The sequence below is a fragment of the Poecilia latipinna genome, unplaced genomic scaffold (assembly GCF_001443285.1).
Source record: "Poecilia latipinna isolate Pla-1442-1.1 unplaced genomic scaffold, P_latipinna-1.0 Scaffold1146, whole genome shotgun sequence".
NCBI classification, from domain to species: Eukaryota; Metazoa; Chordata; class Actinopteri; order Cyprinodontiformes; family Poeciliidae; genus Poecilia; species Poecilia latipinna.
Window position 1 is genome coordinate 319,309 of NW_015113762.1, and position 27,187 is coordinate 346,495.

At 37.3% G+C, this 27,187-nt stretch overlaps 1 protein-coding gene across 2 annotated transcripts in view; it reads right to left on the reverse strand.

The window, feature by feature from the left end:
* Nucleotides 1-4,185: 4,185 nt before the first annotated feature.
* rab11fip2 (RAB11 family interacting protein 2 (class I)) overlaps nucleotides 4,186-27,187 on the reverse strand; it is a 44,358-nt gene continuing 21,356 nt past the window's right edge. Inside the window, exons 2-8 of one of the 2 annotated variants that reach the window (XM_015052921.1) lie at nucleotides 26,361-26,550; nucleotides 23,511-23,634; nucleotides 23,053-23,419; nucleotides 18,062-18,462; nucleotides 13,785-14,142; nucleotides 12,747-12,822; nucleotides 4,186-10,671 (exon numbers count right to left, since the gene is read on the reverse strand). In XM_015052921.1, coding sequence (XP_014908407.1) covers nucleotides 10,441-10,671; nucleotides 12,747-12,822; nucleotides 13,785-14,142; nucleotides 18,062-18,462; nucleotides 23,053-23,405 — 1,419 coding nt within the window. In that variant the 5' untranslated portion in view covers nucleotides 23,406-23,419; nucleotides 23,511-23,634; nucleotides 26,361-26,550 and the 3' untranslated portion in view covers nucleotides 4,186-10,440. Of the gene's footprint in view, nucleotides 10,672-12,746; nucleotides 12,823-13,784; nucleotides 14,143-18,061; nucleotides 18,463-23,052; nucleotides 23,635-26,235; nucleotides 26,341-26,360; nucleotides 26,551-27,187 lie in introns of those variants that run through there. The other variant, XM_015052922.1, reaches the window with a different exon arrangement.

A 27,187-nucleotide genomic window follows, 5' to 3' on the forward strand; every position in this document is an offset into this window, starting at 1 on the left:
ATTAATTAAAGGGAGATTTAGAGAAAGAAAATGTAAACAATGTGGAACAGAAAGAGCTCTCTATCTTCCTCTAAATATATCTGTCTCTCTCTCTATAAATATATATAAATCTATATATATCTACATATATATATGTATATATGTATATATATATGGCAATGGAAGATGAACTATATATTTATATATAACTGTATATATATATATATATATATATATATATATATATATATATATATATATATATACACACACACAAATATTTTGAGACTATATAAATATTTGGTTGAAACACCAAATGAATTTCCCTATGGTGAAATTACCAAAGTCTATTCATTAAGTAGCATTGCACGTAGGTATTTCAGATTCCCAGGCTACGTTTTCGGAGAAAATCTCGTAAATATGCAAATCTTCTGCTCATCTGTGAATACTGAGTTTCAAATAGGCAGGAATCTACTATACTGGCTAAACATGGCAGTTTTAGCCAGTCTTATTTTGTCGATAAAAAAAATATTACAGACACATTATTTTGAAATCTTTTTCAGACCAAGTTAAGGGAGAAATATGGAATTTGGATGGCTGAAAATCCATTCCAGTCCCTCCTGCACTTTCTCTGGCTTGGATTCGTTGAGGACTTTGCTGATGGAAAAACAACATTGTCATATTGGAGTTGACAGATCAGCTCTGTAGGATAAAGTCTTTCTAAACGCACCATGTTTATTTAGTTTCCATCATAAATTTCCATCTGGACTGAGATCCAGATTGTTTTCTGGCCACACCACTGAGCTGATCTGCCTGTCTTGAAGAAAACCTTTAACATTCTTAGTGGACAAATGTGTTACAACCCGTAAAAAAATGATTTCATTGTCACCAAATAGGAATAATAATCAATTACTTGTGGATCTGTGATCTCCTCATTGAGTTATTTTAAATGGCACCATAAACAAACACTCCAGCATCTTCTCCTTGGCTATGCAGGCTGAGGATTCGTCACTAAACCCCAGTTTTCGTTCCATCATCATGACTGTGCCGCTTTAGCTTTCTGGAACTTTGTTTTCCTCCGTTTAGCGGTCGACTCCTGCTTCTGTCCATCTGTCTTCCATTTCTTTTGTTGTGTAATTTCTATTTTCACAACAGATTGGTTTGATGTTTTCCTTCATCTATACTGCGTGTTCCCGTTTGGTTTGGACATGTTGATAATTTGAGACCCAGCTGACTGGGAAAATCCGGGAACTTTTTACCACTGTGCTGATTTACACTTCTGGGAGAGTTTCTCTTTAAGGTCTCGTCAGACTCATTTACATGATCAGACATGCTTGTTTTGGTTTAAAACAGCAAATTAAACAGTGAATTCATATTTCTCCCTTTATTTGGAAGTGGCAGGAGGACATCTGCTGTTGCTTATGGTGCATATGGTTCACATCTTCATCACTGGTCTTATTTTATCAGCTGTGATCCATGTTTGTGTGAACAGATCTCTCTAAAAGATGAATTTGGGATCTCGACTAATCTAACCTGCATTAATAAAAGACAAATTAGTATCAAGAATGAAACTGAATAAGTAAAACCAACTGAAATCCCTCCAGGATTTCAGTATTTAAGAAAATAAAAAACCTAAAACTAAAGAAGAACTCAACAAATAAAACAAGGCATTTCAATAAATCAGAATACTATTGAATGTTTCAACTAATTACACCAAAAAACAACACATAACGTAGATTAATTAAACACAAACTGATTCTTCCAAACCTTTATTTCTTAATTATGATTTTTCTGCTTGCAGCCATTTAAGATTAGAATATTATATCAAAACAATACAGAAAAAAACATTTTTAATACGAAAATGTTTAATATCTGCTTACAAGTTGTTGTCTTACAACAGTTTCTTCTCTCTGAAGGTAATATCTATAAAAATGTTTGAAAACAAAATAAAACATTTGATCTTAATGGGCAAATTTTATAAAATAAAATGTAATTAAAATCACATTTAAAAATTTTATGTTTCTGAGTTTCAGAAGTTTAAAATTAGCTATAAACTAAAAAAAAGTTGATTAATTTCAGTGATATTCTAGAAGAAACATGTAAATTTCAGTTTCAAAAGTCAAAAATTTGCTTGAAAAAAATTAAGTTGTTAAGAAAACCAACTCAAAATTTTGAGATCAATGTCAGAATTTTCCTAGAAAAAAAATTTGGTAATTTCTGAGTTTCAAAGTGAAAAAAAAGGCTTGAAACACTAAAATGTTGATTTTTGGAGCTTAGAAATTCAAAGGTTTTTTGACAGAAATGTTTTTGTATCTATGATGCCCTGAATACACTGCCACACATAAAAGCATCACTTTACTCAATAAGCAGCTAAAAATAGTTAAGCATCTTACAAATTTTAAAAGTTAGAACAAATAATGTTTAATTTACATGTTTAAAAATGTAAGAGAAAGAAAAGAAAAAGTTAGCTTTAGCTGTAATACGTCTGTCTGTATCCTTTTTGTTTCTCTGTTGACAGATTCTCCTTTTACTGGCTGTCATCTGGCTTTTTGTTCACCAGACGTGTGGCACCTATCAAAGTCAGACAATAGCATCAATAAAAGACAACGTTGGCGTGTTTGACACCTGATTTACCTCCAGAGATGAGCCAACAAAGCCTCAGATGAGGGCGGGGTCCGCCCCTCCTGGGAGTCTGAAGGGTTAACCTTGACATCTGGCCCTCGATCATCCAGCAGGCCTGCCTTCCTCCCTGCAAACACCTCCTCCATCTGCTGAGTTTCTCCATGATGCTGCAGACGCGTGCGGTGTGACACCGATCCCCGTCCCGACGCCCATCCATATTTAAAGGGCCACGCCGCCGACCTGTAGGCGGCCCTTTCTGGCACGCGTGGTCTCTTTTGTACCCTCACAATTTTACACAGCGTGTTTGTTTGATATTTCCTCAGATTACTGGAAGGTGATACATAATGCACAATGAGCTAATGGGCATCAGCTCAGCAGGCCCTCAGGCGCCACGTGCCGTCGCCGCTGCCGTAAAGGAGACGGGAGCTGTGAAATCCAATCGGTCGACGTGTGAGGATGACTCCCAAGTTCAACAGGTGGCACCTAAATAAAACCCTAATTACAAGCAGTCTCTGTCAGGGAGACACTGGAGGTCAAACTCGTTTTCATTTCAAGTTTCTAAATGTCCTTAAAGGGCCCGCTGTATCAGAATCTAATGACAAAATCCATTAAACTGTTAAAATATTAATAAATAGCTGTCTCTGCATTCGATTAGTTCATTTACCAAGTACTTTTGTTTTAGTTTCTACAACAAATATCTTATTACACTTGAAATAAGACAAAACCAACTGACAAGCAACTTTTTAACATAAAATATGAGCTTGTTTTAGGTCAATAGTTCCTTAACAGACTGATGAAAAAAGTGATAATTCTGGGCCCTGAGCCGTTACCTAGCAACGCCAGCCAAGCCCAGCTCGTTACCTAGCAACCCAGTTCTAATTCCACTGGCAGATTATGTCACTCAAACGTTGAAAAAATGTCTCGTTATAAAACTTATACTTTTTGAATGAGAGTTAATCTAAGTTGATTGATCTTATCGATCAATTAACAATTAATAAATATCCATATTCTTAAAAACTTTAGTTTTCTCTTGCATCAAGACCCTATCCCTTTTTGTAACAAAGGGCAAAATTTTTCACATTATGCAAAATAAAATAAAAAAAAAAACATAATTCCACATATTTTGTCAGCTTTATTAAATACTAACTGAATAAACATGAAATTGTGGTTTATTCACATTATTAAACTTCGTAGCACATCAATAATTTTTGGTATAGAAATCAGCATTGCTCCATCCTGAAGCTCGGCTGAATAAAACACTGTTTAGTTGATAACTTAAGGAACTCGTTGTGTTTTTACACTTCTAAACAAAACCTCATAAGGTGCATTGTTCATCTCCAACCGGACTCTCTCTGGACCGTTTCTCTTTCCTGCCGCCATCTTTGTTTAATGGAAATTCCGCTTCAGAATGACCAGCGGCGCACTCTGCTGGACGGCAGCCAAAGTACAACATCGAAGGTCTCGGTGGTTACTAGATAATTGATTGGAACTAATTTTAATCAACAATTAATTGTAATCTTTTCATGCCTAAGAATCATATATATATCTTTCTTGTATATATGGGAAACGCCAACATTTTCTTTCCAGTGACTTTATTGAAAAGAACATTTACAGTCTTGTGAAACAGGCGGTGACGAGGTCTAAAGCACGTGAAGAAATGGTGAATATTAAGACATACATCACCAGATTCTCAAGGATGCTTTTGATGGCACTTTACATACAGATAACCTGAAACAGCCTGACATGGTTGTCAATACAGAGTTTTCCAGCAGCTCCGTGTTTTTCTACAAAGAGGAATACATTCTTGTCCTCAAACGTTCACAGATGAAACTCTTGCATACTGGTTACAAAGTAAAAGTTTTTCTTAAAAATAAATTAAAAAGAGGTTAATTTACCTCCAAACTTGCCAACCAGCTTGCAGAGTTTCACCAACTACACCTGGGTTGGATGACATTTGATAAAAATGAACCCAGTTTGGGGGAAATAAAGGCTTAACGCCCAAGAAAAGACACAAAATCTGGCAGATGTGAAATACAAAAACATGTGACAGACATGCAGGAATGACATTCAGCTCCATATTTTACTAGTGTACCATTAAAAAACTAATGTTAGCCCCTAACTCCACCTTAATGTAACTGGCATACTGAACTTAATCATGGGAAACTGGGCAGTTTTGTCATCAACAACATTTCCCACAATAAACACCACCAAGTATTGCGATTAACTTTGATCTTTTATGACAGAAGGTAGTTTTAAGCAGAAACATCCAAACATTTTCAGTGCTTAGTGTATTTGAAAACTACAGCGCCCTTCATATTTATTGGTACCCGTCACAAATGTGTGTAAAAAGACTCAAAAACTTATTTACACCCAGAGAAGCAGGAAGTCACAGATTACGTCAACCTCAAAAAGCAAAGTATAAATAAAATAAAAAAAGCTTCAGTTCCATTTAGGAATTGTTAGGAATGCTGGATATTTGATCATTTTGCCAAGAATAACTGTACTCAGATTAAAAGTTAGATTTTTTTTCATCTGTGAGATTATGCACAGATTATCTGTTGCTTATTATCTGTTGTAATAAGCAATTAATTTCATGATAAATTAAAATGAGCTTGATAATTTACATTCTGCTGATTAATTTTGAAGGGAAAGTTTGTTTACAAGGAAGACAAAATCAATTTTATTTGTGGTTTTGGTTGTGTGTGGTGTTTATTTGTTTTATTTATTGTTTTATTGTGTGTTACTTTGGATATCTACAATATCTTCCAGCTCCAGAGTTAACTGTTCTTTAGGAAATTAAAGTTTATTTATCTTTGGGAGGGTGAATTTGCATTATATTGTACTAAAATTGTTTCAAAATAACAACATTGTTGTTATTTTGAATAACTTCTGGGGCAATTTATCATCCAGCTAGAGTTGTTGATTTATTTTAAGGCTTTTTACACATCCCTACTAGCGGTCCTAATAAACCACAAAACATTTAATGAATAAAATAAATCAACAATCATGATGCAGCTCAGTCTCCCTGCAGAGAGGATCCTCTACATCCGCTGTGATAAAATGAATGACATTTAGATTTGTGTTTTAGTTTGACGTCTACAAAAGCAGCCAATTATGCAGAAGCATAAAGCAAATGCAATAATCAAGCTAAAGGAAAACAAAGAAATGACAGGCAAAATTAATTAATTTGAACTAGTCACCCCGCCGCCCCCCTCCTTCAGCTTTCATTTGAACTAAATAACCTCAGGGTCCACATTTATTCTACATTAAAACGTCGTCAGACCTTTTCTTTTACATTCTGTCATTAAAGCAAAGCAATCAGGCTTTGGGGGGAGATTGTGCGGGTAAACAACCTGTTCCACAATCACCACGACGTTTAGTCTGACAAAAATTCATACAGGCATTCATTTTGCTTATAAGTCAGTTTCATCCCCCATATTTTGAAATGTGGTCCTCAAGTAGACAGAGAAATCCCCAGTAAGGACCAAAAGTCACAAATCATCTACACAATATGTACAATGGAAGTACCAAGAGTTCAGAAAGGCCCGAGAACACGCAAAAAAAACAACAAGAGAACTAAATAAAATTACAGTTTGAACTAGAGCGTGCAGGCAGATTAGCATCACATCATACTCACACACCAACTCCGACATTTTTTGGCATCAGAAAAAAACTAAACAAATCAGTTCCAGCAGAAGCTCATTCATTAACAGTCCTGAATGAAGGGCGTGACGTTAGCGAGAGAACAGGATGAACCCAATACTTTAAAGGCAAGCGGGTCAACGGCCTCCATAGTGTTTCCACTTTACAAAAGAAGAGCAGAATACATTCAGTACAGGGAGATTTTGACCTCGAGTCGGAAAAAACGATCACAGAGCAGCAAAACGGCGATTTCACAGCAGCAGAAAGTAATATGTGAATGGAAACCAGTAAAATGTTTGGACTGGAGGATAATCTGCCCAGTGAGGAGGCTTCACACTGCAGAAACACTAAATCTTACCAAGTATTTTTGGAAATGCAAATATCATAGTACACTTGAAGTAAAAACAGCTAACAAGTAACTTTTCAATGTTACAGCTTATTTTAAGTGAATAATTCCTAATATTGTTTAAGGCAGATTATTTCGCAATCAACTGGCCATGTGCCGTTACCTGGCAACACCAGCCAAGCCCAGTCCGTTGCCTAGCAACAACAGTTCTAGATCCACTGGCAGATTATTCTTAAATGCTATAACTGAAATAATCTGCCAGTTTAATCAGTACTTTTAATCAATATTCAGGAATTACTGACTTAAACTCCTACGTTTTGCTGAAAGGTTACTTGTTAGTTTGTTTTCTTGTATTTCACGTGTACTAAAATATTTACACTAGAAGCTAAATCAAAAATACTAGGTAAAGTTTTGCGTTTTTGCTGTGCCGACAGTGTAAAGGTCCAACATTTCAACCAGTTCACTTTAAACCAACAAGAAATAGATGAAAGTACAAGAAAAACAAACAAAAAAAAAAACCTCAAAGTATTCACACCCCTTCAGCTGTCCATCTAATCCAGGAGTTGGCAGCTTTTCTAAAAAAAAAATAAAACTAACAGCAAAAGACGATTTACTAAATATGTACCTACAAAACAAATTAACATAACATTTATATATATTTTAAAATTTTAGAACAGAATCTTCTATTATGAAATAAAAAAGACATTGTAAAATGAGGTGAATCTTTTCTATAAATACTGAAAAGAAAGAAAGACAGGCTGGACAGTTTAAGTCAGTTACTCTTACAAGCTTATTTTAGGTATTAAAAGTAAATTTTGCTTAAGAACTTGCATAAAAAATGTTAAAAATTTAACGTGCTTTAACGTGTTGATGATAAAGGAGAAAATAATGTTGTTTCTGTAGGTCGGAAAAGATCTTAACCTTAATAAAATAAAAATAAACAGCCTCTCAACGTTTGGGTCGAATGTGTTCTGCTTTTAGTCTTTTCCATCCAGCAAAAACAATAATTTTCTCTAGTAACTCTGAGTGGAAGTGGTCCGATCAGTTTTAGAGTAAAAGGTTGTTGAATGTTTAAAATGAAAAAAACATGACTAGTAAAATAAAAATGAGAGATGCACTCAACATTTCGATTAAAGATGTAAATCTGTCAGAGACCCTCATCTTAAAAAAAATTATGAAATGTCTGTCCGTGTCATCAGCTTCACTCGCTAAACAGACAAATATTTCACACTTCTCAATTAGAAACAGAGTTAAAAAGAGTTGCTTTAAATAACATAAACCATGTTATTTAGCATCAGAGAGGTAAAAAGCTGCTAAAACATCAAAATATGAATGAACAGTTTTAAATCTGAACTAAATGACAAGTAAAAGTGTTTCTACCTTTAAGAGCTATGAACAAATGAGCCGTTAGGACTCAAAGTGTAAAAGTCTGAGGAATGTCAAGAGAAAAAGCAGATTAAGACGAGGCACAGTAAAGGCAGAGTTAACCCATTAGGACCAGATGCACCTGCAACACTGGCAATCAGATTTCAGAATAATTCACTCTGATTTTGGAAGTTTGCTGTGTTTTAATGTTTAAAGCAGAAGAAATAACAAGTGTTAACATTAATTTGCATGTCAGTTAGATAAATATAAAGCTTTTAGCTCCCATACATCATGGTTATGAGTTCATGTATCTCCCAGCGTCAATCAATTGATTACATATCAAACTGATAGGCACATGTTATGTAAACAAATTCAAATTCAATTGAATAATATGCTCTTTTTTTAGTTGTTTAACAGTTCTGTTAGCTCACAGGGTTTATGATCAGGGGAGTCTCTCACTCTGGTGGGAACGTTGTTGTCCACACAAGTTTATATAGCTGTCACACTTACTCAACCCACTGATGTGACTTCATGTGGCTGGCAAAGAGCAATTCAATCAGTTGCTTCAAAACAGCCACTTACATACAGTCATGTTCCTAACAGTCTCTGAAAAGGAATTTCTATCCAAACTAGGCTTTTCACAATAAATCAGTAAATCGCATGATAAATTAAAACGAATTCACTCATTTCCACTGAAATGATTTATCGTTTTTCTCTCTTTCTATGAAAAATTGGGTGATAAGAGTCTTCAGTCTGGCGCTTTTCTGTGTAAACAAAACTGAAGGGCAATTTTGTTTACAGACTTCATAATTAATTTTATTAGTTGTTTTGTTTATTCTAGATATTTGTTTAATAATCTTTGAGAATGTTTTCTGGTGTTATTATACAGTTATTACCATTATGTTACCTGAAATAGGCCTAAAAACACCAATATTTCTGGGACAATTTATCATCCAAAAAACTGTTATGGTGAAAGTCCTAGTATTCTACACCCTACCGTGGGGTCAAGGTAAAATAAAAAGAAACAAAATTTTATGTTTGAAATGTCTCACACACACCCTATACACCTGGGAAAGAAAATGCTCTTGCTAAGTTTTCTGGCATTTAGCAAATAGAAATAATTTTGATGACTCTAACTAACCTAAAACAACAGAAGTTTAGTCTGATTTAACTTCAGACATCGAGGAAAAATGTGTATCTGTCATTTAATTATCTTTGAATATCTGGTTTCAACTGTAAGTAATGTTTATTACAAAACAGGGGAGTTTGAATAACTTCAGCACCAGACCGAAGACTTTGAAGAATTTTACAAAAGAAATCAAGGACTTTCCAAACCCTGACAACACAGAATAGAAATTCAAGCACTTCCATGAATTTCAAGCACCAGTTTGAACCCTATATGTGTGATTTGTGCTGCTTTGGATCAATATCGGTATCAGCTGAAATTCAAAGCTCCAATATCGGTATCGTATCGGAAGTAAAAAAGTTACTCTTACAAGAATCATCGCCCTGTGTCCTGTTTTAATTGGAAAGCAAAATCTTTATCTCACCGACTAAGCAATCAGTTTGTAACTTCAGTTTATCTTACAGAAGTTCTGGATGATCTCCGTTTTAGAAACCAACTTCCAGAAAGTGAAGCAAACATTTCAAAATCAGGAGTGATCATAAAGATGCAACCAACAACATCTTTTCTGTCACGACGTTTTTAGAGAACACTTCATTTTGAACACCTTGGGAAAAATGATATTTGATTTGCACTAACAGTACGTCTCACCAATTAAAGTAACATTCATATGAGCTATAAAACACTAATAAATAAAGGATTGTGCAGCATAAATAAAGATATGTGCAGCATAGAGCCACTTGTGTACCATTAATACAATCATCAGCAGAGCTTTGAAGGAAACGACCAATCAGATCAACAGGAAGAGGCGAGTTTAACTCAAACATACGATTCAAATGTAAACAAGAGAAATACCAGCAGGTTGTAAAGCAACATGTTTCCGTAGTGATTATATTGCACTTATAGTAAGTAAAGTTTTAACCCCTCCAACTCATAACATTAAAAAACATGAATATTTGTTCTTGGGAAAACATCTTCCAGTCAGTCTAGGAATATCTGTAGAGGACAGAGCTGCCGGTCTAAAATGTCTGAAATCGATTGTAAACAGCTTAATTTGTAACGTAACTGCAGCTAACGCGTCCGGTAAACAAGTCTGGAAGCATTGCGGCCGATTATGGCAAGTGTATGTGCAATAAATTACGACAGAGCTTAAAATAATCCAGACCAAAACCTGCTCAAGATAACGTCTTGACTTGAAACATCAATGAATCGTTTGTCTTTCAGTAAAGCAACAAATATTAAAAGCAACCCCGACCTTTAAATTAAAACAGGAAGTTAAAGTAAAGCTGCTTGAATTTGATCGACCCTTGACCCCTGACCTCCTTCTGAACATTTATTAGTGACTTTTCATCTAGTGTTTCTTTTAGTTCTTCTTTTTTGAGAGTTTACCGGCCTTCTTTTTGGGCACGTAGGGAGTCCGTAGGATGCTAGGCGTCTCCTCCATGACGCGGACCAGCAGGTTGTCGATGTAGTCTTCCAGCTCCCGGATGTGCGCGTCTTTCTTCCGGACCACTTCCTTCTGCTTGATGAGTTCCTGGACGACCTCGTCAAAGGTCAGGTTGCTGTAGTTGGCTGCCGTGTCTGGTGGCACCACCTGAAGGAAAAGAAACGAGTTTAAAAATGGTTCTACACGATTACAACTAAAAGTTCAAAATGTCTGTCAGACCAGAGCCAAGACGAAGGGCTCAGGTCTGTTCTACCCATCCATCAACCAATCCATCTACCGGCCTGGCAAATCAATCCATCCATCCATCCATCCATCCATCCAATCCATCCATCCTACTGTAGAAAGGTCTTCTGTAAATCCTCAATAACATTTTATGGTTTTTAAAAATTGGGCCAAAATAAGCAGCAAACTGAATCTGCAGAGTTTCAGTTTAGAAAACTTTTGTTCTGTAATGAGCGGGTTTATGTCGTAGCCTTTCTGAGTGATGGATGCAGACATCAGACTTGAGTCAATGGATTTAATGTCAGACACGTTTCAAAATGTTTTGTGTTTCTAAAGGAATCAAATCAGACTGACCAGAGTTTTCAGAGAAACTTCTGTCAAAACTACATGAAGCCTCCATGAGGAGAAAAACGCAGCCAGACTGTTAAAGTTCTGGTTAATAAACAGCCAATGAAATGTTGAGGGAAGCAGATCATGGTCTGGCGTGATGGTTTTTAATGAGGGACTACTTTATCGCCTCGGTGCTGGGCTTCCTCCCACAGACGGACGGAGCAGCGAAAACCTCCGCCCTGTTTAAATACCTCGGTTATCAGCCTCCACTCCCCAACGCTACGCAAAGGCAGCGCACAGAGCGACCTGGAGCCAGACCGCTCACCTGTGTCTTATCGCCTCCAACAGCAGAAACAATGCTGCCGCGTTGCCATGCCGACCAAAATTAAATATCTGCCGCTGAGATTAAATGAGGAAGGTTTTGAGAACAGAAGACGTCAGATACTGTTACACACAGTATCTTAAAGTGCAATAAAGAGTTTTAAATATAATGTAAATTAAATGATAAAGAATGACGTCAATCAGAGAACCGGGAGTAGAATTAGACTGAATCGATACACAATCTAGAATTTACTGCAATATCGTGACCAATACAGATATTAATATTAGATCGCTGCATCTCTGCTGATAACTAGTTATAAATAATCAATATTAATAAATTATTTAGTGAAAACAAGCTCATATTTCTTGAAGAAAAGTTACTTTTCTGTTATTTCAGGAGTAGTAAGATATTTACACTCGAAGTAGAATAAAGATACTTGTTAAAGTTTTGCCTTTTTGCAGTGTTGAAGTCAGTAGAGACGGAGAACATCTTTTTTTTTTTTTTACGCACGCACAGCGTAATAATCTGGCTGCTGACAAAAGGCCTGGGAATGACCATGAACTGGCGAAGTAATGATGGCCGTTTTTCCCTCCGATCAGTAGTGAGGAGGAGATAAGGCGCACACTTGGCATTCTCCAGTTGTGTCATTACAGTTTCTAATGAGCTCAGCTTTGAGAATCTAAACGCTGAGCTCTTTGAAATCTCTCACTGCCCCCCCTCTCCCATCCTGTGTGTGGTTAATTAGGGCCTTGAAGCAGAGGAAATGGGAGCTGCCATTTCTGGAAGGCGAAGCGGTACGCACGGGGGACGCATGTGTGGATACCGACAGCCCTCAACACCCACAAAGCAAGGTGAGGAAAGCCATTATCAGCATTCTCCTTCTCATTTAGGCATCACTTTAGCTACTGCCCCCCCACAACCCTTAACCCAACTCTTCTGCTGTGTAGTACTCTGTTATTTCCTGCTAGACACTTTAAAACCAGAGAACTAGCTTGAGCTTCAAATGTAGTAACTATTTAAAGGGATACACATGTCATTTCCATTCACTGTCACAACAAAAATGGTGCAATTAGAGAATGAAAATGACCGCCCGGCCCTGAAATTTAACACCACTTCCAATGACGATCCGATCGGACGCGCTGACCGACGGGTGCAGCTGCTAATTAGCCGAATGGCGCGGCTGAGCGTTCGGAGGCCTTGCTGATCCGTGTCAGCTGCTGCTGCTGCGGTGCTGAGCGAAACTCAGAGTTCTCATTTACTGGGATCATTTATGACAGCCGCTGTCAGGTGAAGCTGACATTTTTGCAATAATGTCACTGGAAACCGGTGAAGAAGTTGTTGTTCTTACGTTTTTCTTGCCGAAAATGTCCTTCTTCTTCTTCTGCCCAAAGAGGCCGTCCTCGCTTCCCCTGTGCTTGTTGTCACTGAAATAACAGAGGAACATTAATTATCAAATGGGAAAAACATTTTCTGTTGTTGTTTTTAATAACTGCAGTTTATTAATCAACTAACAGAAATAACATATTTGGAGCAGCATTTAACCTAAAACTGTACAATTCATATAAACATTTTGATTCTTTTCAGATGAAAAATATTTTTTGTCTGTAAATATGTTCTAACTAGAACCTGAAGCACCTTTTGTTGTTCAATTATTAATTAGATAATCCAAAAATAGGCAATAGATTATGGACTCCACCTTTTGAACATTTTGGGTTTTTGTTTGTTTACTGAACTGAAACTGAAAGGTCTCATTACTAAAGTTGTTTTTGTTTTCAGACTTGTTTGCGTAACATATTGTTTGTTTTTATTCGTTTTGCTCTTGATTTAAAATACAATCCTTCTCCATAATTGTGCACAATTGTTTCAAAGTCCTGCTATTGGCAACAATTTAATACAAATGTGATAAAAGATTAAGTATTTCTTCTGAGCATTAACGATTATTTGTAAAACTTATACCAAGGTATAGCTTCACAGGTTGCTCAACATTTCATTTTTTTCAGTGTGATCCTCTCCCGTGCCTCCCTGTGTTTGCTGACTTCATCATGAACTGTGGAAACCAAAGGAGTTCAATGGTAGAAAAACAAAAATCCAGATTTCCCAAAACCTAAATCTTCAAAAATGTGATCAAATCGATAAAATCGAGCCGCGCCAGAAGGCTTCTTAGATGAAGTAATTAAACATCTGTGCGGTTTGTACACAGCTGTGACCGGCGCGGGCGCGCCTGGCAGCAGAAGACGATGGACCAGCGGAGATAAGTGGTTAATTGGGCGCTGTATCTCAGCAGAGGATCTCATTACTGCGGCTCAAAGGGCTTTGCTACTCTAAAGAGCCGCTAATGACACCTTCCTCTCAGATAAACCACAACTCTCTGACGAAGCCCAACTACCTGGTTTTGTAGCCAAAGCTGAACGGGTTGGTGTCGGCCGCGGCGTCGGCGCTGAACGGGTTGGGAGAGCGCAGGTCTCCAGAGCTCCCCGACCGGCCCCCGTTGCCGGCCCTGCGGCCCTCCTTCTTCCCCGTCACACGTTCCAGCAGGCTGACCTTCTCCTTTTTCTCCCTCCGCTCCGCCCGCTCCCACGGCTGCTGCCCCCGCTCGCCCTCAAACGGGTTGCGGTTGCGTGGGAGCGTGGCATACTTCTGTGGCAGCGTGTCACTGATATCAGTGAAAGGGTCACTGTGTGCTTCTCCGTCCTGGTATCCAGGCACCTCGCTCTGGGAACGCCGGTGAGGGCCACCTGTACTTCCTGCAAGAGGAGGAAAAACAACTTCAAGCCGCTGCTGCGATAAACGGGACAAAGAGCCTCGTTAGAAAACTCAAACTGCTGCTGCTGCTGCTTCACTGTGCTGAGAGGCCAGCTGCAGTAAAACAGTAACTTTTTAAACAGCACAGTTTAATAATAAACTAATGCTGAAATGATTAATCGGATTAATTGATTATTATTCAGATGTACTAAAGGAATGCTATGTTGTTGTATTTTAGGCAATAAAACGTTTATTTTCTTATTTAAAAATGAATTTGGTTGTTTATTTGCATCGTTAAATCTATTTAAATGTACAAGAAAGGCATAAGTGTAGGGCTGAAACGATGAATCTGATTAATCGTGACTAATTGTTATTGTTCAGATGAACTAAAGAAATAAAATTTTAGGGAATAAATGTATATTTTCTTATTTTAAAAATGTATTTAATTAGTTGTTTATTTGCATCTTTAAATGTATTTCTAACGTACAAGAAAGGCTTCATCAGATGAAGTTTATCTGTACAGAACATTTCAGCAACAAGGCAGATCGAAGTGCTTTACGTCATAAAGGCTCCAACGATTAATCAAATTAATCAGTGATTGAAACAACTTTTAACTAATTTAGACAATCAATAGTTTTTCTTTTAAAAAAGAAATGTAATTGTTTATTTTCATTTTTAGATGTATTTATAACATACAAGAAAGGTGTAAGTACTGGGTTGAAATGATTATTCAGATTAATCATCAATCACTGATTATTGAAATAATCATTAACTAATTTAGGTAAAATACTTTATTTAAAAAGAAATTGATTTGTTTATTTGCATCTTTAGATGCATTTCTAATGTAAAAGAGACGTGTAAGTGTAGGGCTGAAACGATTAATTGGATCAAATGTAATTAATTGATTATATTTACTAAAGGAATGCTATGCTGCATTTTAAACAATAAAATGTTTATTTTTTCATTGAATTTTTTGTTTATTTGCATCTTTTAATTTATTTTTAATGTTTAAATATGACTTTCTTTTACAAGATGGTTAAAAGAAAATATGTAGAATGTAATTTTTTAATCTGATTGTCTGGGGAAAAAAATCAATAAATTTACCAATTACTAAAATAACTGTTGGTTTCAGCCCTGTGTTAAACGCAGCTGTCCATAAAGAAGATCTCAATCGTTTAAGCCTCTGTTATAATGCCAAGTTTTGCTGATGTAAGCAAATTTAAATAGTTATTAACCCTTTTTCAACCCATAATTATCATCCCGTCTCTACGACCCTAAACTATGCTGATGCACCTTTTGATTCATATTCATAACTCAGTGTTTGCTGCTAGTTTCCCACATTTTGCCTGCAGATGTTTTCCAAAGCGACCAGATTGTGAGGAAATCTCCTTTCCGATCAGCCAATGCCGTTCCAAAGCTCTGCATTCCTCTCATGGATCCCTCCATGTTTGGATGTTTGTCCCACATGAAGCATCTTTCACTCGGGTCGGGTCGTTCTCTCTGTTTTTGGGCCCAAGGTGTGTTGTGAAAAGGTGGCCCAGAAAGTTCCAGTTTGGTTTCGTTAGACTGGAACACGTCCTCCTGAAAGGTTGTGGGAGATTTTTCAGCCCGGTCCAGATGTTGGACCCCGAACCCAAAGGCCTTCACAGTTACGTTTCCCAGCCTCCAACCCGTTTCTCAGTAGTTCTGGATAAATGTTGAGTTTCTTGTTCTAGATTTTGTAAAGTTATTGATACTGGAGGAAATGCATAATGGAAACTGTAGCTAAAATGGCCACCTGTGTACTGAACAGGTGTGAATCAAAAGGTGCCTCAGAACATCAATGAGTCCACATTTAGGCTACAAGGTTATTGCAAAATTTGCCATTTTTTTCTGTGCTGTTCTTGAATTTTACAATAGATTTGTTACATTTTATGTAGAAAAAATATATTTTAGTGGTGGTACTTGATTACATTTTTTGACAGGGCTTGAAATTAATCATAGTTTAATTAAAAATAATTAATATTTCCCATTTAAAAAAACAACCTTTTGTTGCTAAATAATTGATTAAGCGTATGAGCGCAACAACAAAGATATTTATCGTTTTTATTTTGGTACAAAATGCATTTACACTCATTAAGTTTTCATGAAACCTGTTAAAAAAATCCTCCTTTAGACATGAAGGCGCTGTGTTAGCGGATGTTTCTCGTCCGTCAGATTTACAGCCGTACAAGAAACACAATACAAAGGTTCCGGCTCCGGAGCTTTGTATGAAATAAAAGACAAGTGATTAATTGTGTTAAAATGTTTAACACATTAAAATTTCTATAAGTACTTAACTGAAATTAACAAAGAGAATTTTTTATATAAACACTTTACAAAAGAAGCACATAAGGATGAAATCTGTTGTGAATAGCTCATAAATAAAATGAACTATTAGACCACAGAGACCCTCTAAAAACACACATAACTGCATATTTAATAGCTCAAAAGCTAAATAACTAAATAAATCAGTTTTGCCTTTAGCCTTCAGACTTTACAATGTCCAACTCTGAGAACCAAATGTAATTTTTCTGGATTCATTTATAGATGCTTGGTAGATTGTATTTATATTCAGTCGTAGTTAAATTACTTACATTACACTGAATTATAGTGTGATGCAAGTAATTTACATCACACTATATTTTAATTTATATTAAAAGGTTATATATGTATTATTAATAATTAACATCTTGGATAGAGTAGCAATTTCCCCTTAGGGATCAATGAAGTGTAATCATTCATTCATTCATCCATCCATCGCAGAACCTAACATCTACAACAGTGGTCCCCAAACTACGGCCCGCGGACCGGATCCGGCCCGCCTCCACATTTGGTCCGGCCCCCTGAACAATACCAGAGAGCATTTAGATTTCTTTTTATATACCGTATTTTCCGGACTATAGGCCGTTTATATGTGGATTTTTCTTCAACCACCAGGGGGCTCTTTAGCAGGAAGTGAATCATTGGAAGTCAAAATTGGAAATAAAAGAAGAAAGCGCCCATTAAAATGGAATTAGGTTTTAAAATTTGAGAATGTTGTTGATCAGTTAAACAGCATTGAGAGGAAAAAGAAGATTTTTCATTTTTTAAAATGATACTGGGATTATTATGAGAATTTGAGGTATTAGGATCCAATAGATGGCAGTAGTGCAACAATAATTGATGCAAGCTGCCGTTGAAATATAGAGAAGAAGAAGAAGCAGAAGAAGAAGCAGCAGCAGCAGCAGCAGAAGAAGAAGAAGAAGAAGGCGGCGCCCATTCCCATTTAGCACATGCTAGTAGCAACACGAAGGATCAGCACTTTTACTGTTACAGTTTCCGTTCGGAAACTACCGTAATCAGTTCATTTAAATCTAAACTTGGCAACTTTTTCTTTTTCAACCGCAATAAATGTGATATTCAATTGACCTGTTATGACTCAAATGTTGGCTGTCCACCCCCCTTTGCTGCTGCATCGCTGTGGAAAACCTGGAGCGGCAGAGATATCTGCGGCTTATATGTGTATGTTTACTGGGTTGTTTTAAAAAAAAAACTTTGGGGTTGTGGCTTATAGTCCGGAAAATACGGACTATAATCCTTCCTGGATTTATTCTGTGAAGAACCCAGAGAGGGTTATTTGGTTGTGCTTTCTGGAGAACATTTAGGCACTCCTGCAACCGTCACCCTTTTTCTGTTACAAACTGACTCCGGCCGCCACCAGAGAAGGGAAAAGTTATGTGGCCCTCACAGGAAAACGTTTGGGGACCCCTGATCTACAGGCTCATTTCAGCCAATCAGCAGGCAGATAAATGAATGGTGCTTCAGGATTGGTTGTTTTCCAAATGCAAAGTACTGCTAACATGATGTAAATGTAATTTTCCAGATATGTTAGCATGTCAGTGTTGACCTCAGGCTGCTCACCGCTCTCTTCGATGGAGTTCATGGAGTCCAGTTTGGGTCGGAAGTGGTTCCCGATGAGGTCGGACATGGAGTGGGCCGCTGACAGCTTCTGGCCCCCGGACAGCAGAGACCGCTTCACCTTCGTCTCCGGCTTCGTCTCCGCCGGCCGGCCGCTCGGCTCCGCGTCGCACACGGCAGAGCGGGGCAAGATGGCCGAAGACGTGTCGCCGTAGACGCCCCCGCCGTCGTTTTTGCGACCTTTCACCTTGTTCTTCAGCTTGGAGAAGGGCGAGCGCGGCTTCTCCTTCATGGAGAGGTCGAACATGCTGGCCGTCATGTTGTTCCTCATGAACTGGATGCTGACCTCGATCCGACCCCGGTCCTTCTTCTTCTTCCCTGGTTTGGACTCCAAGGAGAACCAGCTGCAGTCGGAGAGCGAGAAGCTTAAGCTCAGCAAATTCAGTGACAGAATTTACAGAAAAGGCGCGGGATTAACGCACTGCAGCTCCAACAACAAATCCTTTCAGTTGATCACACATAATTCAGGGAGACGTGCAGACAAAATAAGAATGTGGTACAAGTCTTTATGCGACCAAACAACAATAAATGAAATAATATGCTTCCCCTGCTCCTTAATAGACACAAATGAAAAGCCTAATTTGAGCTGAATAATCCAAAAGGTTAAATCACTTCAAGTTTTTTTTTTTGACACAACCGAGAGGCGCCATTTATCTTTTAAAAGGATAAACATTATTCTTTGAAATTCGAACAGAAGAAATAGCCTCCTGAAGAATAATAAAAGGCCATTCTAGGCTCCTATTTGTTTAACCCTTCTGCTTTTTCAACTGGAAATAATGGGATTTTTTTTTCCTTCACTAGGAGGGGAAAAAGTGTGGCATTTGCACAAATCTGGCCTTTGTTCAGAAATGCAACGACAAGCAAGTGGGAAACTGCAAAGCCACATGACAGGGCAGCACAGGAGTTCATCCATGCTAATGAGACGTATCCTTGTTCATTAGCACGCCTCAGGACCAAACCGCCGTTTAGAAAGGTTTTCTGTCTGTTTTCTACATGAATGTGTCACATTTTACAGTAGAGATAATATTTAAAGCCGCAAATGTCATCGCACTTTAAATGTGTGCAATATTACAGTCCTGGGTACAATGTTGGGATGAAAAAAAGTGAGAAAATGTGAGTTAATCCTCAATATTCAATAGTTTCACAGTTTAATATTTCCAGGCTTTTCTTAGAGCAAGAAAAACTAAAAATCTTGAAGGCGTAAAGAGATAAATTAATCACAAAAGGCCTTTTAACTCGTTTCAAAGAAGAAGAGTCATTTTTCTGTATCAAGTCTACAAGATTATTTAAGTAATCGATAATTTTGATAATCAAATTTTAAAAAATTGGCACATTATGCAGGTTTTCAATTTAAGTACCAAAGCTTATTTCCTACCATTTTAGAAATAAATTAAAACAAATAATTAAATTCCTTTTTAAACCATCCGCCGATCCTAAGAGATGTTTTTTAACTTGGTCCGGGTAGATCAGTATGTGTGTGTGTAGTTTCAGGAACTGACGGTCTGATGGGCTAAATCTAAACAATATTTAACTAATAATTACCTGCAAACACACTCCAAAAACTAATTAAAACTGACTGAATTAGACAAATAAAAGGTCACAACTAAATGGTACAACAAGGCTCCCCTTATGGATGACTAATAGTTTATAGATATATTATTCATTTACATATAAACACTTTATAAATCATTAATAACTGTTTATTATACATTAATTAAGGGTGAGGAGGCTAAATCTACTGTTCACCTATATATCTTATTTAGAGTTGTTATACAAAACATTTCACAAGAAGCATTTGTAAATATAATTTTCAGCTTATTGTTTTCTTCTAAGCCTTAATTAATGTATAATAGTTATTAATGATTTATAAAGTGTTTATATGTAAATGAATAACATATCTATAAACTACTAGTCATCCATAAGGGGAGCCTTGTTGTACCATTTAGTTTTATTTAGTTGTGACCTTTTATTTGACTAATTCAGTCACTTTATAATGAGGGAAGAATCATTGTAAAGTGGCACCAACTAGCCTATAATAAACCCAAGAACTATTAGAACCCTGACTGGGTTTGGTTCCCACCCACAGCATGCTGCTGCCACCGCCTCAGGGTCTCAGATCTCCAAACTCGTCACAAACACAGGCGTGCGATAATTAACGGATACCAAACCGCGTTTTTCCTCCTCAGCGTGTCGGGTCCGAGGCGGCTGTGCCGAACACAGGCCCGCTGTGTGGAGCCGTGGTACCAACGGGGATCATTACAGAACCGCTGCTGAAAAGCTGCAGAGCCTGGAGGTGCATCACTGCAGACACCTAAATAAATACCAGCCAGGAACGCTGATTGTAACATATCGTGATTCTGGCTACTGACGGACGGGGAGGAAGTGTGCTAATGCCTTTCCATGATGGGACAGGCGGTGATCTAATTAACACCAGATCCAGTCCCGCAGAGCGAGGAAGATGATGTCAGACCTTCATCCTCTGGTTGGGTGAGCACAGATTAACCCATCAAGTTCTGCCCTGAAGACGTTAATGCTGGACCTATCTGTTGGATTAAACTTTGTTTAAATTCAAAATTTCCTTGAGAAGTTGGATTTGTTTAGAAAGTCCGGTTCATTTGGACCAAAGAACTGAACTCTGATCCGCCTAAAGACCTCAGTTTGGGTTTGGTTGAAATGAACTCCGGTTTGCATATGTGAACGCCAAGCGGATCGGAGACCGTTCCAAAAGCAGGAAGTGGACTACAGCGCAGGGCATTCTGGGTAAATACAAGCAAAACAAACATGCTACACTAGCGCTAACATCCTGGAGGGAATCAGAGTAGAGCCGCAGTTTCTCCATAAAGAAAGAGATAAAGAAATAGATTAATAACAGGATAAAGAAAAACGAAACAGTTAAAAGAAATAAGAGCAAAAAGATACAGAAACAAAGACAAACACAGAGAAAAAGATGTAAAGATCAAAAGAAATACAGAAAGGAATGAAGAAAGAAAGGAAGTTACAGATAAGAAAAAAAGAGAAAGAAAAAGTCAGAAAAAAATTTATGAAAAGAAAGGAAGAGACAAAAAGAGATAAAAAGATAAACAAGAAAGGTTGAAAGAAAAAAGACAGAAACAAAGAAAGAAACAGAAACAGAATCTGCATCAAAACATCAGTTGTTAAACTGTTTTGCTTTTGTACAGAACATAAAACTATAAGGTGACTAAAAAATGTTTAACAGAAATCTTTCAGGTTTTGACCTGCGAGTCAAAGTGTTTCTCAAACGGCAGCAGAAAAACCCAGAGGACCTTCACTGACTCAGAAAGCTGAAACAAACGGCGGCGCTTCAGGCTGCAGAGAACAAACACGGCTGCATTTTTTCACACAAAAACAAAAAAATGGCTCCGCTGGGAGTGACTACCTAAACATGTTTGTCCAGCTCCGCTTGTTTCAATTGGGCCTCCAAGTGACTCACTGACAACTGTCACTTATTAGGCGACATATAATCTCTAAACAATGGGCAATCAACTGTCAGAGAGGTGGAACAGAAGTTAAAACCACCAACTGCTGTTAAAAACATGCTGAGCTATAAACGACTTTAAACAGATGTTCAAAATAAGACGAAGCTGTAAAACAAGTGTGTGACGAATATAAAAGGCAAAGTGGCAGTGTTTATGCCACATGGTGAAAAGAAGCGGGGTCATGAACTTATTAAAGGACGGAATAAAGCAGGCGGGGAAATCTGAAATAGCTCCAACACATGCGGCAAATGTGACTCAAAAACTGATTTAGTTCAGGCTGAGGCCTTGTGACTGGAGGAGAAACATCGGCACGTTCCTCTCAAGATAAAATAAACTAAAAACATCAGAAACCAGGAATTAGGAGAAGATTCAAGCAGAGACTTTTCTGTCCGTCATTTTGACTGACGGCGTCAAAAATATTCCGTCATATTCTATTTTTATCTGTCAATCTACATGATATTAACATGGGTTTTTCTGTTACATTTAGTTTTTATGTAGGTTAATTAATATTCAAAGTTCAACAAACAATCCAGATCATCACACATTAATGAAGCAGATGGACTTATCAAACTTTTTCTCCGCAGTGATAAAAACCACTGACAGAACGATTAAATTAATCAGCTTCACAACGTCCTCCAGGTTCACACCTAGACAAAAAATCTGCACTGAAGTTTAGATCGGACCGAGTCCATTAAATCTGACCCAACCCGACTGATTAACTTTAGAGGCTCGAGCCCTAACCCAACGTATTTTAATGAAGATTTTACTGCTTTGTTTTTAGAGAACCGTTCGAATAAGCAGCCCATCTTCTCCCAGCTTCCTTTGACATCTTCCAGCTCCGTTTGGACTCAGGATGAGTCAAGAGCAAAACTTCTGGGATGGCTGATAGAAAGGATGGAATCTCTGCAGCTCCAGCAGCGCAAGGCGGAGCCGCTTCTTACAGTCTAATTAACTCATTGCTTTCTATTTTTAGCAAGGTAGACTGTCGACTCTTCTATTTAAACAATAAATAAACATGTTTATGTTTAGTTTCATGTATTCTGTATGAACTGGAAAACAATTTCAGTCGCTCTTTTCAATACATCCATCATGGCGCCTCAAGTGATGAAGTAAGGTAGCTGCAAATGGCCAATAGCAGTTTTATAACACCTGAAGGTAACATTAGCTGTAAAATGGCACTATGTGCCTGGAAAACACAAAATACCACCTCCTTAAGGGTTTTATACATTTTTACAAACTGTGCTCAAAAAGTAGAAATAGCCTGTAATTTTTTTAAGCTGGTTCTCTGGGGCTACAGAAGACAAGACGACCCCAGACGGTACCGTTGAGTTGATTCTGGTACTGATCGTTTAAAACAGTCTTGTACCACTTAGTTTCGCCTGAATCCTCCAGCAGCTAGAGAGAAGCCAACATTTCAACAGCAGAGGCCGTACTCACTCGGTTTTCTTTCGTTGCTTGTTATCAAACATTTCGTTGAGGTTGATGGTCTTCTGGCCCAGGAATTTGTCCATCCCCACTAAGGAGCGGTGCATCACTGTGAGCGACAGCACGTACACTTCAGGGTTCCCCTCCAGAAGCAGACCGGGCAGCTCGAAGGACGCCTCCTCCCTCCAGACGGGGTCGGCCGTCTTCTCCACCACCGACGTGGAGTACTTCTCCTTCCCCAGCTGGATGATGGTGTAGGCGTCGTTGGTGCCATTTTTGCCTTTGGGCTGTAAACCGGACGCCTGAAGAACGGTGGCTTGGACATGGGTTGGAAACCACTTCTGAGACTGCTCAGCCAGGGACATTTTATCACAGAAAACTAGCAAAAACCCATTCAAAATAATAGTAATGATAATAATTTAGACAAAAACGTATTTTAGTGACTTCAGTTTGCAAACAGCATGATTTACTATAGTGCAGTGTCCATGTCAGTGTGGTTTATGTAGCTATGGTAACAAGCGATGACGAGTCGGACAAACAGAGCACGCCTCATCTTCTGTTGAATCATCGATGTCCAAGCCACTGCTGAGTCATCTGCAACAGACAGAAGCGGAGCAGCATCAGAACATTTCCCAGATCCAAAACATGACTCAGGAAAACATCACCTAATAGGTCTGTTAATTATTTTAGCCAAATTTAAAAACTTCTAAGGCTGCAATGTATAAAACCAAAGCAGCATAACATCATGCGGGTAAGATCCCACCCCCAACTCGCTGCTGGAGGCAAAAAGCTGCAGGCCGATGACTAGCATTGGTTTTAGCTATTAAATTGTCAAAAAAAAAAAACGCATTAAATCTTAAATGTATGCCTGATATATAAAAGAAAAAGGGACGCAGTGCTTTTTGCTAACACTACAACAACGAGAGAAGGTAAGGAAAAAGTTTTAATTAAGAAAAAAATAACAAGGGAGAGAGAAGTAGTTCAGCTGTGCTAGCTTGACTATGACAACCTTACCGTAGATATGATGTGGAATTCAGTGAGTTTTGGTTCAGTAAAAAAAAAAATTAAAAAGGTGACCTAAACCCCAACTCTGGTAGATCATTAGTAGAGCAGGTGTTTAAATTAGCTAATCAATCACCTCAGTGTTAGCTTAGCTAATAGCAGCGCTAGCTAATCTACCACAGCAATCACTTCTTAATAATCACAAAATAAACATCAAGCCTGACAACATAAAACTGTAACAGACTGAATGTTCTGTTTTTTGTGTGGAAAATGTTTGAGTGTCTTTTGGTGTTGAATCCTGATAAGTTAGCGACGTTGTTGTCAGTTGCTATGGCAACAAGTCTGTGCGTAGCATAGCCGACACACAGAAGGAGGAAAAAAAGAAGAATACAAGTGGCACTGATTTGTTATTTAATGGTTTTTCTGCATTATTTTTTCCTTTGCTGTGGGGCAGTGCACTAAATTAATAATACCTACATCTCAGGTTTCATTTAATTAACGGGATTGTTCTCCCCAACGGCTCTGATAGGATGGCATGCAAAAGAATCGTCTTTTTGCCCTCCAGAATTTTGCAAAAGACTGAAATTTCTGGATGTAAACAATAAGGATGCAAGGAGTCATTAATAAGGCTGGGCGACATGGCTTAAAATCTCTTGTTTTTTTATGCTAAATTTGATTTCAAACCATTTTTTTCCTTATATACAACACAAATGACATAACTAAAAACAAATAGGATTTATTTCTATCATTCCTTTTGTCGGTTAGTCTGAATAAAGTTGAAATAAATACAAGCTGCAAAAATAATAAAACATTTTAAAAAATATACAGGCTCATCAAAAATGATGGTAATTTTTTATTTCACTGGTGAAAAGAAAATTCAGATTTAAAAAAAATTAAAACCTTCAAAAATGTAATTACTTTATAGCAGTAGCAAATATTTAATCCTAAAAATAGACAAGTTTTCCTAAACTTCTGTCAATCATATCTTACAAATACTGACCATCCAAAATGCTATTATTCTTGACAGAGACAGTAGCTTTGAACTGGACTGAAAGGGATTATGAGATTATCATAGTTTATACATAAAATATTCTGATATTTACCAAACTCAAACCAAAGAATATGGTGTTTGTTGATACTTTATACATAACAAAAAGGTTTTTCCATTGTAATTTTGATGATGTCACACATAAGACAATTTGAGCTACAAAACAAAATGTGTGTTAATTAAGCACAAACTTCATTGGTTACGACACAAATCCAATAGAGAAAAACTGTCAATAATCAGTTATTCATCAACATAAGGAAATGTACAATGAGAAAACAGAAACTAAGTGAAGGAATATTAACTGATTTCTGATCAGAACTGATCGAAACTGGCATGTTTTTTTATATATAAATGTCTGACAGATTGATACATCTAAGGATGAAGAAATGAAAACAATAAAAAAAAAAAGGCTGGGCAGTGTAGTTTTGATTCTGATCAATTGTTGGACTATTCTTCCAAATCTGGTGTCCTATAAATGAGAAACAAAGATCTAAATGATATTTAACTTCTCCGTTTTGTTGTTCTGACTTGTGCTTTGAGATCATCTGACTGTTAATCTCTGGGGCGAGGTTATTACCACATGTAAGTTATTACAAAGAAACATTAATCAAGCCATCAGAGTGTAAAATTGTATACTTTTTACAACAATGCTATTTCATTGTTTTTCAATTACATTTACATTTTTAATTATGAAATTCTGATATAGGCTGGGATTGTTTTCTAAGTACCTTTAGTCTCATTTGTTGTGATGACACACCGCCTTCAACTTAGGATTTCTAATTTATTCAACTGGTTATTACTTTTAAATAAATGAGATACTTCATTACGATTTACTGTCATTTCTGCTAACTCATTTCAGTTGAAGTTGCATAAATCTCTTCAATAAAAGGGATTTTCTCCTCACTATTATGAATCTTTCCTTTCATCCAGATTTTTAGGATTTTACTCCGAAGCTTGAGAACTCCTGCCAAATAACACTGCGAGTTACAATGAAACATGAATGAATTACAGCCGTTTTGTAGCCGAATAACTGACATAAACAGGATAATCCCTTTAACCGAGTACTCTCCCTTTAAAAGACAACTGTCTCAACAAAGCTTTTTAAACAAACTCCTGCGATAGTAAAACATATGAAAGTAACTTACAAATCCCAAAATTACGAAGTTTAACCCAGATTTATCGTAGTTGGGCAGCAGCAGGGTAACGTTAGCTTATTGCTAATAAGAACCGAGCATCACAGCCGCCCTCAGCCCAACAGCAAGCCGCTTACCTCAGGGTCATTTCCGCCGACTCCACACACACATCCGGGGCTTCAGCGCACACACGACCTGTCCGCAGATACATTAACCCGCTGCACTCTGCGGCTCAGCAGGCCGCAAATGTCAGTTGTTGTTGTAGCAGGAGCAGCGCATTGCTGTCGGGACAGAGACGGGCTTCACTTCCTAATATGACGTCACTTCCTTTTCATGCCGGTGAAAAGGTCAGTCGGCTAAACGGGTTATTTAGCTTAAAAATAAATACTTTACAACATAATGCTTTAGTTTTGTTAAAATTCTACTGTACTAAAAGTCACCTATTTTAGTAGCTGAATTGTCTTTAACATTTTATTCTATTTTTTATAAAACACAAATGAAGAATACGACGGCGGCCATTGTAATAAAATAAATAATGGAAAAAATTCTGCCAAAATAAATCAGAAATGTTTAGATGAAACTCAGAGATTTCCTAGAAAAACAAGAACATTTTTAGGTTGCAAAAATAAATTTATTTAGACTATATTCAACTTTTGGAAAAATGTTTAGATTCAAAATTAAGATATTTTTGACTTTGGACTTAGAAATTTCCAGTTTTTTTCTAGGAAATATCAGAGCTTAATCTCAAAGTTCATTTTCTCAAGCACATTTTCAACTTTTGACAGTCAGAAATTTCCATATTTTTTGCTAGAAAATTTCTGAGATTAATCTTAATGTCTCCTTCATCATTTCAAACTCAGAAATGTCCAAGAATTTTCTAGAAAATTTCTGAGATTTTTGGCAGAAATCTTTTTTTTTTTTTTTTTTTTTTTTTTTTTTCTCTTCCCCAAAAAAAAACACAAGA